At 41.8% G+C, this 14220-nt stretch overlaps 1 protein-coding gene across 1 annotated transcript in view; it reads left to right on the forward strand.

The window, feature by feature from the left end:
* GRIP1 (glutamate receptor interacting protein 1) overlaps nt 1-14220 on the forward strand; it is a 241064-nt gene that overhangs the window by 184268 nt on the left and 42576 nt on the right. Inside the window, exons 15-16 of the mRNA XM_046011787.1 lie at nt 2023-2168; nt 13287-13431. Of these exons, the coding sequence (XP_045867743.1) occupies nt 2023-2168; nt 13287-13431 (291 nt within the window). The remainder of the gene's footprint in view (nt 1-2022; nt 2169-13286; nt 13432-14220) is intronic.

A 14220-nucleotide genomic window follows, 5' to 3' on the forward strand; every position in this document is an offset into this window, starting at 1 on the left:
CCATATACCGTCAAAATCAGAGAGTCTCAAACTTTTGATTTCACAGATTTTAGTGATTTACTCACTTATTTTAGAGAGAGAGAGGACATGAGCGGGAGGGACAGAGGGAGAGGGAGAGAGAATCTCCAGCAAACGGGAGCAGAGCCTGACTCGGGGCCAGATCTCACAACCTGGAGATCATGACCTGAGTCTAAACCCTTAGGTTCTGAGTCAGGCACTTGGCCAACTGCACCACCCAGGTGCTCCGAGATCAAAAATATTTTTAGGGCACCTGCGTGGCTCAGTGGGTTAAGCCTCTGCCTTCGGCTCAGGTCATGATCTCAGGGTCCTGGGATCGAGGCCCGCATCAGGCTCTCTACTCAGCAGGGAGCCTGCTTCCTCCTTTCTCTCTGCCTGCCTCTCTGCCTACTTGTGATCTCTGTCTGTCAAATAAATAAATAAAAATATTTAATAAAAAAATATTTTTAAATCTTTGGGAATACTGATAAAAGATGATTAACTTTCTATTGTCCAGTTAAGGACTTTTTAAAAAATATTCCATCCATTATCACAGTCATTTCATTAAAGTAATATTTTAATATTCAATAAGTAGAAAGGACATTGTATGAGTCTAGGTATATAGCTATAAGCTCAGATGCCATGACAGGGAGACTCAGAAATAGACTGGGACAAAGAAGTATGCAGTGTGTGTCTCATGTAATAGTTGGGAGGTAGGCAGGAAATGCGAGGCTGAGGAGGCAACTCTGTCATCCTCACCAGTTTGCTCCTGGTCATTGCAATTTTCTAGCCACAGAAGGGAAGTGGGAGTGGTGCTGAGAGAGTTCGGGCTGTGCATCTCCAGGGAATGACCCAGAAGAAGAGCGAGGAGGATAGAGGCTGAAAGCAATTAGCAATCTCTGTCACAGACATAATTCCTCAAGGATAGTTCTTACCAAAACATAACCTTCAGTGTACAAATATGTATGTGTATACATGTATGTACCTACAAACACATATACATTCTCATTATTTTACAAATAGGTGTGCGTATACATATATATACCTACAAACACAGACACATTCTCATTATTTTTCTCATCTCATCACGGACCTTAAAAATTTTCAACAGACCTGCAGAGGTCCAGTGCCTGTGTCAGACTCTCAGTGGTCCTGGGTTTCCCGGTGCAGGTAGAAATGGCAGGAAGGATGCCAGGATTCAGATCCCCATGAAGTTTAACCCACCATAACTCCCCTCACTCTCCCAACCCTCTCCTAGTACCTGACAAGTAGTGCAACATGTGGAGAAGCATGAGGACACCCAGTGTCTGTAAACCCTGCACCATTACCTCCCTTCCTAGAAAAGTTTGAATTCCTGAGTGAAGCTTATATAGTGGTCCTGGACTAGTTCAAGAAATTAGTTTAAAAAAAAATGTTAGGGCACCTGGGTGGCTCAGTGGGTTAAAGCCTCTGCCTTCAGCTCAAGTCATGATCCCAGGGTCCTGGGATCCAGCCCCACATCAGGCTCTCTGCTCATCGGGGAGCCTGCTTCCCTTTCTCTCTCTGCCTGCCTCTCTGCCTACTTGTGATCTCTGTCAAATAAATAAATAAAGTCTTAAAAAAATAATAAAAATTAAAATTAAAAAAATGTTGGGGACCTGGGTGGCTCAGTGGGTTAAGCGTCTGCCTTCGGCTCAGGTCATGATCTCGGGGTCCTGGGATCGAGCCCCACATCAGGCTCTCTGCTCAGCAGAAAGCCTGCTTCTTTCTCTCTCTCTGCTTGCCTCTCTGCCTACTTGTGATCTCTGTCAAATAATTTTTTTAAAAAGTCTTTAAAAAATGTTTTTAATACTCTGAAATGTAATGTCATGGCAGCCATCCAAACTAAGACTGGAAAAAAGGGATTTGTTAATAAAATGCAATTTTAAAAGAGTTGAAGAATGTCTCTTCTCTAAAGACTGCCATAATGCTACATTATTCTTAATGCCTCTTAAATGACCCGGGTGAGTGCTCATTAATCATGTGTTGCTCTGCATTGGCTAACAGGACTGGCACCCTGGAACTCGGGGATAAATTACTTGCAATAGATAACATCCGACTGGACAACTGTTCAATGGAAGATGCAGTTCAGATCCTCCAGCAGTGTGAAGACCTGGTGAAGCTCAAAATCCGCAAAGACGAAGATAATTCAGGTACGGAAAGCTTCCTTCGTTGAGACTGATTCCTCTAACTGCCCATCTGTCGCAGATGTTAGATCTTGATGTTTTACATATGACCGCTGGCTAGCGACACCGCAGCGGCGTTTCGCATAGTTTAAAGAGGGTCTTTAAATTGTGTGTTGAGAGTGTAGGATGAATTTTAAATAATGGTGCTTTTAATGATATAATTAAGGCATTTTTATTATAAAGCATGATTATGGTTGTATCAAAATAATGTTCAAAAATGAAAATTAAATCATCATCCAGTACTACCCTAATACAATGGAACCAGTTATTTTTTTAGAGATTTTATTTATTTATTTGAGAGAGAGAGAAAGAGAATGAGCAGGGGGTGGGGGGGGAGGGCAGAGGGAGGGAGAGAAGCAGACTCCCTGCTGAGCAAAGAGCCTGATGCGGGGCTCTATCCCAGGACCCCGAGATCATGACCTGAGCTGAAGGTAGTCACTTTACCGACTGAGCCACCCAGGCACCCCAGAACCAGTCACTTTCTAGTTGATATTTATATTACATAATTATAGCCATAGTACATGTTTAAACTTTATAAGGACATTACCACTTTCCAAACACTTAATACCGAACATTTTTTATTTACTGCCTGTAACTTATTTATCATTTTTCTCTTCTGACTTGGATTGCTTCCAATTGTTTCACTATCGCAGATAGTGTAATCGTGGACATCTTTATGTATGGATATCTTTAATCAACTTTTCTTCTTCTTCTGAATTGTTTCCTTAGGAAATATTTTTAGAAGTAGAATTGCTGAGTATGAATAAAAAGGAACTTCTCAGGATTTCTGACAAGTCTTGTACGTGTTGCTTTCTAAAAGGGCCGTATCCATTTGTAGGGTTTCCAGTAATGGATGAATATAGTGGGGCAGTGCTTCTCAAACTTTCTTAGGCCTCAGAATCACCTGAAAAGCTTGTTAAAACACAGTTCCTGGCCACTACCTCCAGATGAGGCCTGAGATTCTGAATTTCTAACAGATTTCCTAATGATCCTACTGTGGTCCAAGAAACACAATCTGAGCAGCCCGGCAGTAGAACTTCTTTCTGATTACAATAGAAACCTAGAGGTAATTGAAAAAAGTCCATAATTGAAAGATGCAGCTAATATGGGGAATTAACAGAAATTGATAGATATGGATAGCGTGAACATTTGATTTAAAATTTTGCCAATATTATGGGTCAACCCAATTTCTTTGCTGTGAATTTCATCCTCCTGATCATAGTTACAAGCCTTTTTACTTGTTTGTTGGCCCAAACCTTATATATAATATACAGTTTGTATTTCCCAGTTTTTATTTTGTTTTGTTTTGTTTTAATACAGTGAAAATTTAAAGAATTTAAAGTAATCTGAATGTTCACTCCAGTAAGGTTTTTATTTGCCCGATGTTTTCAAATTTTTTCCCTACAGAATTAGTAGATTTTTGCCTAATGACTCCCCTTATTGAATTTTTCCAAAACATTTGATTTTGTTTTCATAGAACCACTATTCTCCTGTTTCGTAGGTTATGTAAGATTCATTAAGTTACATAGTTACAAAAACTAGTAAAACTGACATAAACAGGCTTTGGAATAAACAAAATTGACTCTAAATTTTTAAGTTTACAACTCAATTGTTAGCAGACACAGAGGCGCACAGAGGTACTAGAAGGAAAACCTATTACTCTGAGGCATTCAATGGCATTGGTAGGTATATTTTACAAAGAAGATAGAGAACACAATTAATCCAGTAACGGCTAAAGAGAGATTGGTTAAGAGAGCTTCTACTGTATATAGCTTAATTCCCACTGATGACGAATTATTGTCAATGTTCTGGAATCTTCTATAATTAAGCCATCTAGATCTAAAGTTTATGGTCATGTCAGGCCTTGTGTTTTTGATTCCTGCTCAGAGTCAAAACAAGTTGGTAGTTGCATCCGTTGGTACAGCTGGTAAGGATGATTGTATCCAAATGCATTTTATAACCAACGCTTAAAAATTTCCACTCATTATTTCTCAAGCAACTGATCTTCTGTACCAACATTTGCATTCTTCTCCTTACAAGCATGCTTCAATTGCACTTTCTTTGGGGGATTTATTTCAAAAAAGGATAAAGCCTCAAGCATCAGTCTGGGTTCTGTCCTAGTGAAGAGGCAAAGCTCTATGGAGAAACCAATTTTGCATGATTTGCCAAACTACACAGATCTCAGCTACCTTTCGTGCAGAACAAAAGAGCCAAGCTGGAGATGAATATGTATAGTGCCCACAGTTGGCCATTCTCCCAGTACTGAAGCCAGGCTGTGCAGATATGTCAGGCGGGAGGAGTTTCAGAAACAATAACCGAGCACTTGGAGAGCCCGGTCTTACTTCAATTGCTTCTTCCCCTCAGTTTATTTTTCTCCCTGGTAGACCTTTCCCTCTACAATCCCGATGCCTAATCCTATGGTAATTCTCTTGCTTATTAAGTTTGTTTTTTTTTTTTTTTAATCTCTAGGAGGTGCTATTTTTAAAATCCTAAATCCTTCCATTGAAAACCATGCACCTACCCAAAATAAGACTAATATATAGGTGTGAGATTCATACTTACCCAAACCAGATTTCTGTAAATTGGTATATGAAAATAATATACTCATGCAGGCATGTTTTTATAACAGAGCACTATTTGAAAATCACCATCTGATCATTGATTTGGAAGAATTTGAGTGTTTCTCTATCCTCTTCCAAATGAGAATATAAGTATAATTTGAATAACTGAATTCTCTTTTATTCAGAGCAGAGCAAGGAGTGGGGGAGGAAATTATTCAAAATGAATGCATTCAAGGCGGCTCTCCCACATTTGAGCTATGTGAGTTTGGGAAAGTTACTTAACCAGTCTGAGATCCAGCGGCATTTGCAGTCATGTACCCATAGTAAAACCCACCTTAAGGAGCAGCTATAACTTACTCATAGAAAAGTTTACCAGCACAGTTCGTATGCAATACATGGAAACTCTTTTTATTACTAATATATCCTAAAAAAACCTTTCCCCACCATTGTTCTTATCCTTCATGAAGATTTAAATGAATGGGAAATAACCATTAATCATTACAACAGTCACTGATTTTGGAAGTTTGATACTGTGCTTCATCTGAAATGAAACTGATGATTTGAATTATTACCATCCTTTGTCTCAATATTTTATTTTATTTTATTTTTTAATATTTTATTTATTTATTTGACAGAGATCACAAGTAGGCAGAGAGGCAGGCAGAGAGAGAGGAGGAAGCAGATTCCCCACAGAGCAGAGAACCCAGTGTGGGGCTTGATCCCAGGACCCTGGGATCATGACCTGAGCTGAAGGCAGAGACTTTAACCCACTGAGCCACCCAGGTGCCCCTGTCTCAATATTTTAAAATAGCAATACTCAGTATATAGTCTTCGCTCCCTAAGATGTTGTTCCTACTGATATCGGATTTTCTGTACTCCAGGAGTTTTCCAGTTCTCTCCTTAACCATCTGCCACTCTCCATCTTGCTTCTCTCATCAGTTACAGAAACTTAATAAGCATACTCAGTATAACTTGGTTTACTAAGCTAGCAATACTGCAATTGGTTTAATAGATGCTGCTTCAGAACATGAGCTCATCTTCCAGTCATACTAATGGCAATGTTCTGCCTTATCCCTTACCTGAGGAAGTGGTAGAACCACTCTCCAAAGTTGTTAAAGTCTTTGTTTTTCACTTGGTCATGCCACCAGCATTTATTTGGTTCTATGAGGTGTTAGGGTCAACCAGGTCTTAGATAAGAAAAGATACAATCCATGCCACCAAGTCAAGTCACTACCTTATATGAGATACAAAAGAAAATAAGTAATATAATGAATGTCCTAGGTGTAAGCACAAAATGTTAAGAGAATGTAGAGGCATCCATTTGAGCCCAGGGAGCTAAGGAGATGCTTCTGTCAACCTTGGTCTTGAAAGCATTTGGAAACGTGTTAGAATTAACCAGAAGAGAATGGGCCAAAGAAGATCAGAGAGCATGGCACAGCCTAGTAGCAGATGTAGCTGAGGCAAAAATTATGTGTAGACTTCGTAGAAGGTGAGTAGGAAGATACACTAAAGCTAGATCATTACAGTCCTAAACCATGTTAAGAAATTTGAACTTCACTCCAGAAGCCAATGGGAGCCATTAAAAGACGTCAAGCAGGGGAGTGAGGCCAAAGTGTTTGGTCAGTGATGACTGGTTGTGGTCGGTTACTGGAGAACGAGGCATTCAAGAGTCAGAATCCACACTCTTTCTAGCCTTGGCTCAGGGAGCAGTAGGATGAAATGACTAAGAACATGAGCTGGCTTCACAACCGACCAGCTGGGAAATGGGAAAATGAAATTCTCGTCCATAAATGTCCATTTTAATGACTACTTCACATGGTTGTTTGAAGGATCAAAGGAGGTGATGTATTTAAGCACTCAGTGATGATGTTTGGCACCTAATAAGGCCCAATGAATCCTAAATGCTAACTGTCATTATTAGGGTACTTTAAAAATTAATTTTAGCTTTATTTATTTTCCAAATCTTTTGGAACACTTGGAATTATAGGGATTTGCCCCTCACCTTTATACCCCCCAATATTCAGTGACCGTTCTGCCTTCAGGAGCTTTTGCATTTGTTATCTTTCATTACCATAGAAAGACAAGTCAGGTAGAGCCAGGTGGTTCTTGCCTGGGTCTGAGGCTCCAGAACAAGGCTGTTACCCAAACCTTAGTTCCTCAAAGATGCAAAAATAACCCTCTTGACATAAAATCTATTGTTTTTCTTTGATTGCTTCTAGTCGAGAATTTGGGGACTTGTAGGAAGAAGTAGAGGGGCCTTCCAAACCTGTCCCAAAAAATTCCTTTGGACCTCTCTGCTTTGTATGACTGCCTTTGTGCCAATCAAATACATAGCTGTTAATGATTTCTCTCTTGATTTAGAGTACCTTGCTTCTAATATAGAGCATGTTTTAGAGACTCTAAATTCAGCATTTTACCTGCATTGGCTCTAATTTGTGAAGAAAAACATTTCCAGGCTGCAATTTGTCCCATCCAAAGCAAATTACCATTACACATTTCCAAATAGAGTCTTAGGTTATGTTCTCTCTCTCTTTTTTTTTTATGCTTGATCTCAAAGTAATGGTTTCAAAATCTAGTCAGAATCACCCAGAAGGCTTGTTAAAACACAGGTGAGTGGGCCCCTCCCCCAGAGTCTAGGGTTCCTACAGGTCTGAGTGAAGCTGAGAACGTGTATTTCCAACACATACTTGGATAATGCTGAAGTTCCTGGTCCCAAGACTACACTTGGAGAAGCACTGTCACAAAGCAGCCTAACTTGGAGACTAATAAATAATAATAATAGTAATAATAATAAATAAATGATCGGTAACATAAAGAAATTCAAACTCTCTTCTTAGACACTCAGCAACTCCTTGGAACTCTGTTGGCACACTGTTGTGACACAGCCAGATAGAAAGACCACACAGTAGTAGGAAGCTGTAAGGGAGCTCTTCTAAATGGTTTATCTTCTCAGGCCTGTCCCCCAAGAAATGTAGCCATACTGCGTAAAAAGAAGTCCATCGCTTTTAGTTGAAGTGAACTTTGATTGACCTGCACATGTATGCATTCCAAAGGCTTGCTCCCAAATCCAAGCCTCCTATTTGGTCCACATAAGCAGCTGCCATTATGGATTCAAGCCAGATAGAGTTCATTTTGTTAAACAGGCAGCACTCAAGAAGCCCGAAAATGACATTGCAGATAAGTAATGCTGCAATTTTGCATCTGTTCTGTGGTCCCATTAATTTTCTTAACTAGAGCTGAGCAGAGCAAACAAGTAGGCTGGCCCCTTTTCATGTCTTTCACTAAGAGTTGTAAACCTTCTGTTGTGATACAAAAGCTTCTTATTATATCATTAACATCTGTTTGGGCTCATTTTGGAACGTAGTGGTGATCCTGCGTTTTTTCTGTCCCAGAAAGTTTTTTGTTCTGGTTAAACACTCTCAGTTGCTCCTTTCTAAGCTGGAGCAGCCTCAGGGGGAGAGGGTCTTGGAGTGCTTCCACCCCCAAAATGGTGTGAGCATACACTAAGTTATCACCCTCCTAAGCTATAGGCCCTCCCACTGCCAGTTGGGCTAATGCCTGAGAAGGCAGATGGAGTTGGAAGTGCAGCCTGAAGCTGACTCAGATGCTCTTGGCCCTGTGGAGGGAGAGTGCTTTAGCGTAGCTGGTTCCCAGGATGGTAGCCCAGGTCTGAGTGTCCGTCTTTGAGCGAGTCATATTGGGTGTGTGTCACCTTGCAGGAGGGAACCGGACCTCAGAGGAGCAAGGAGAGTGACACGCAAAACTCAGAGACCTCCTCCCTTGGAACTGTGACTCAGGCTAACAACCCCCATGTACCCCCTCTCTCATTTATCCACGCATTTACCAAAATCTCCTTGGTGCCAGCATTGTTCTGGGGACATGAAGAGAAAATATCTGTTGTAAGGTGATCCTGTTCGAATGAAGGAGACAAGTAGAGAAATCATTCAAACATAGAGTGAAAAGTAGAACAGCCATTAGAACAGACACTAGAACAGGCATTCTTGTGGGGCAAAGATTGGTTCTCCAGAAGCAAAGAATCCTAGACATTATGTGACGATGGTTTGTCGCTCCTCAGAGCTCGACCCTACCTGACTGAATCTATCCCTTCATATTTAATTTCTCTTGTTAGGGGGAATTTAAGTTTCATTTCATTTTCTTCCTTAGTGAGGGGAACAAGACTTCGTTTCATTTCATTGTACCCCTTGGCGAGGGGAACAAAAACAAGAATTAAGAGAAGTTGAGAACACTGGAAGAATACATGGGAGAAAGATATTTGTGCATAGGGAGTAACGCATGCGAGGCTAGCCATGTGAGAAAAATGCGTTTTAAGGAACTGCAGCGGTTCGGTAAGGAGAGAAGGTAGGAGATTGGACTGCGGGAGAGAGGATGGCCTGGCCCTCTGGAGACACAGAGGCTCTAGCTCAGCTCATGCAAAGAGGCTGTATTTTATTCTTAAAAAATTGGGAACTACTGAAAAGCTTCAAGTAAGAGAGTAAGCTATTCAGATTTATGCTTTAGAAGTATTCTGGGAAGAAAAGAGAAGGAATTGTATATTGTCTGGCACAGGTGAAAATGGGTGGGGGGGGGCAAATAGGAGGGGCAAAGGCTGGAGCCCAACCAGGAAAACAAATTGGGGAGAAATTGTTGCTGTGAAAAACAGGGCAGAGTCGAGGTGGGGGCCTCCTCTAGAGCCAGTGGCAGTGGGAAACTCTGGGAACCTTGCCTGGTGGGCAGATGGGCCAGGAGGGTCTGGATGAGACTGGTATACGCAACCACCACCATCATCTATGAAAGAAAGGAAGCCAAGCTAATTAAGTAAGCCGTTTACTCAAGCATCCTCTAGGGTTTTCTAAGGGAATTAATATCTTTTTTTTTTTTTAAAGTTTATTTGTTTGAGTAATGTCTACACTCAAGGTAGGGCTTAAACTCAGGATCCCGAGATCAAAAGGCACATCATGCTCCTCCAACTGAGCCAGCCTGGTACCCCAATATTTTCTTTTTTAAAAAAATTGTATTAGGAAAACTTCGAGTATATTTTTAAAATAGAGAAAAACGGGGTAAGGAGCCATCGTACATGACCTCGCTTCAACAGTATTAACTTAGGATCCACCTTGCTTCAGCTCTGTTCCCAGTCTAACTGTCCCACCGCACCCACACACTGAATTATATGGAAGAAATTCCAGACATATCGTTCCATCTTGTAAATATTACTGTGTTCCTAAATGCCACTTTTTAAAAGGATTTCTATAATACATAACTCCATATCATCACGGTTCAAAATATTATCAATAATTCTTAATATCATCTAATATTTACTCAATGTACCATTTCCTGATTTTCATATACATACATAGTTAGGTAACAGATGGATAGAGATGGGTGGATAGATAGATAGATTTTTTTTTAAAGATTTTATTTATTTATTTGACAGACAGAGATCACAAGTACAGAGAGGCAGGCAGAGAGAGAGAGGGAAGCAGGCTCCCTGCTGAGCAGAGAGCCCGATGCTGGACTCGATCCCATGACCCGAGCCGAAGGCAGCGGCCCAACCCACTGAGCCACCCAGGCGCCCCAGATAGAAATTTTATAAAGTTGACTTTAATTTAGGTCCAAAAGATCTACTCATTGCTTTTGGTTGTAACGTCCCTTAAATTTTCCCTGATTTTTCGTTCTAATAATTTGTTTACTGAAGAAATCAGAAATCAGCTTCTATTCCTGTCATAATTTTTTTTTTTAGATTTTATTTATTTCTTTGACAGAGAGAGAGAAAGTGCACAAGCAGGGGGAACGGCAGGCAGAGGGAGAGGAAGAAGTAGGCTCCCCGCTGAGCAGGGAGCCTGACATGGGGCTTGATCACAGGACCCTGGGACCATGACATAGGCCAAAGGCAGATGCTTAGCCAACTAGCCACCCAGGCGCCCCTGACATAATTCAAACACAGCATCACTTCTTCCGGTTTCCATCTCAATGTTGTAACAGGAATGTGTCCTTCCTCACTAAAATACTGCCATTTTAAAATTTTTATTTATTTATTTATTTTTGCATCCCCATCGCTATTTAAACTCATTGAGTGCCTTAAGAATTACCTTCTTGTTATTGTGAGGCCTCAGCTGCCTAATTTAAAATATCCCCACCTGAAACAAACTTAAACCCATTTACACCATTTCTGATGTTAGTTTGTCATCTTTGTGACGCAAGTTGCCAAATGGTCAAAAAATAACCCAGGGCACGCTCTGGGTTGCCTAAAGAATGAGCAAATTAGAACCAGTTTCTCCACATTCTCGCATTGAGTGGGACTGAATCCGGTCCAACATCCCATTGGCCAATGTTTATTTTCATCTGGACTGAAGTTGCAACTGAAACTTCCCGCAGTCTCCTGGGTTCTGGGCAGCTGGTTCCAGGTACTAGAGAGCTGTTACTTCCCACAACTCCTGTGAAGAGCTGATGGCCAAACTCAGGATGCTTGGTAACCACTGACAGGGTAGGCCTCCTGCTGGCCCTATAAGGGAGAACAACAAAGGGCCAGGGTCTTTCCCGTGGCATAAACACCCACCCTGAATGACCAGCAGAGTGCCCAGTGGCAGCGGATACTTAACTATGCCAAGGTCTACTAACCAAAGGACTCGCCTAGAATCAGTCTACAAAGCACGTGTAATCGATTTATTAACACCCTATCCACTTCTATCAAAGCCAGCTCTGAAAGGTGATGGTAGATCATAGTGTAGAAAAATTTCGACTTTTGACCTCAGCCTCCACCCTGCACTGTACCCTCGGGCCTCCCCAGCCTCCACACAGCATTGTACCCTCGGGCCTCTCCTAGCAGCTCCGTAGTTACCAGGTATCACAACCTGGTTGGCCAGCACTTAAGTGGAAACCTGTAAGGAGTTTGTGAACCATCAGAGTTTCTGAAGCTTGATGTGGAGGAGTCTCAGCTGTCAATATAAACTTGAGTGTAGGGGCGCCGGGGTGGCTCATTCCGTTGGGCGTCTGACTCTTGGTTTCAGCTAGCATCATGGTCTCGGGGTCCTGAGACTGGGCCCTGTGTTGGGGGCACAGTGCTCCTTCCCACCCACATGTGCACGTTCGCTCTCTCTCCCTCTCTCAAATAAATAAAATCTTAAAAAATTATATGTATACATATATATAAACTTGAGTATAATATTGAATATTTTTATATCCTAAGAGGTTGATTTAAACATTGTAGGGTATGGTAGACAGTCTTTAATTCTCTGTGTGTAGCTTATTAGAAGTAGAGGATTGAGGAAGGGGAAGGGACCGGTACATTCCAAACGCCTGCTCTGTAGCAGAAATGAAGTAAGTGCTGGTAGGAGAGGACACATCGCTTCGTACATTACTCTATAGACCTTTCATTTTATGTTCCTTGTAATTGTTCGCTGTACACATAGATAATTGAATTGTTAATTCAAGCTTTGCTTTTCCTCCTTATTTCAGGGTTTCATGTCATAAACGAACAGCTGCTCATTGCAGAAATGTGACTGTATCAACCTTTAGCTATGATACAGTCTGTCTATAAAAGCTGACTGTTTCGTTAAAGTAGCTACTGGACCATTTCATTGTATCCTTAGGTACAGAAATGAAACTGCTCCCTAACCATTCACAGCTCCCGGGCTCAAGGAATAAAACAAGAAATGCTCAAGATCTTTAAGAATGTCATAAGCAATAACAACACGTTGAAGTCTGAGACGGCGTATTTGTAATCCTGACAGTCCAAACACCCAGCCGTGTCGAAGGTGTCCCACGACAGGGTGCGGACTAGTGCTGTAGGCAGACCGTGTTAACAGACGATTTCCTTCATGCGGGTGTGAAACAGGGAAGATCAGTTCATGGCCGTGTAGCAGCCTGGTCTGTTCTCCTGAAACGTACTTGACATGGCTCTTCCTCTCTAGAACAGAGGACAGAGAACCATTCAAACCTGCACTTTAGTATCTGGGAATTCATCCACAGGATTGACGTTTTAAGATACGATCAGTGGAATAATGTGGAAGTGATTCTAGATTTCCAAGCCAACTTCTCTCAGCCCCACTTAACCACAGATATGTTAAAGTTTGTTCCAACACTGAGTAAGATCCTCTCTGTATTGAAAGTTAGCTTGCTTGGGAAGGCCTGGAAATAGGAATGGGTGGTCCCAGTCTCTCGTTGCCACATGACTCTCTCCTCTCACAGGTATTTAGGGCACTCTAAGGAAGTGCGGGTCAAGCCCGGTGCTAGGCACAGACACAGGCTAAAGGGCCCGAGGTCTAGTTGGGCGGGTCACTCCTTTATTTAAACCATAGGTCATTAGGCAGTGGACCCCTCCCCCAACACTAATGACGACCACATCCCTGTATTAGAATGTAGTATCTTACAAAGGAGACTCTACCTCCCCAAATAATTTTCTGAGACATAATGCTTTAATGATGATGTCTTGAGTTTATTTTATGTATGAATATATGTGTCTTATTACTTTGCTTTTTTTTCCTCCCTCCCAAAGAAACCAATTATGACTCCTTGGCATTTATTGCAGATGAGCAAGAAAGTTCCGGAGCCATTATTTACACTGTGGAGCTCAAGCGCTATGGGGGGCCCCTTGGCATCACAATTTCAGGAACTGAAGAGCCGTTTGATCCTATAATCATTTCAAGCCTCACTAAAGGGGGATTAGCTGAAAGGTAATATTTCAAGAAACTGCTACAATTACCTGGGTCTGGGCTGGGTTTCCTTCCTCACGGCTGCTGCGGAGAACACATGCTCCTCTCCGCTTCTTGGTTACCTGTTAACTTTTTCACATCTGCACAAAGGATCGATCCTAGAGCTTGAGAACTGTTAAGCAGAGCTCCAACTTGACTTCGAAGGGCATCTTACAGGCGGTGAACGATGTCATGGGCTTAACATTGATATTACTCTCTGGAAATGTCTACGTTTGACCACAGTGGACTGGAGGTGGATTTATAGCATGTCCGTTTTGAGAGGAGGAGACTGAAGTTCAGGGAGGTTAAAAGGCTTGTCCAGTTCAATTCAGCCAACATTTACTGAGCCTGTTATTACCTGACAAGTACTGGGCTTGGCTGTTGTGTTTTCCAAAGAGGATGACACAGGCTTTGTCTCCAAAGATTTGGGGAGACAAAGCACAGTGACCCATCTTCATCATGTGATTTAGAATGTCCATTTGTTCTTTTGGCCAAGATGCGTGCCAACCCCCAGTCCCCATTAAATCACCTTTCTCTCTCAGACACGTTGTGGTCCATATTCCAAACCTTCCCTCCAGTAATCTAGCTCAGGAATGCATACGCATCATGCTGACGCAGATAATGGTTTGCAAAACAGAGCTTGGGCACTGCAGAATCTGGGAGCGGCAAAGCCCCTTGGAAATCAGCTCATCCAAGATCTTCATCTGCTGAAGGAGGGCACTGAGGCAGCTGAGAAAGGGTTATCCTGTTGGGGAGTCGTATTGTGATGTT

Source organism: Meles meles, chromosome 7, assembly GCF_922984935.1.
Source record: "Meles meles chromosome 7, mMelMel3.1 paternal haplotype, whole genome shotgun sequence".
In the NCBI taxonomy this organism is placed as follows: Eukaryota; Metazoa; Chordata; class Mammalia; order Carnivora; family Mustelidae; genus Meles; species Meles meles.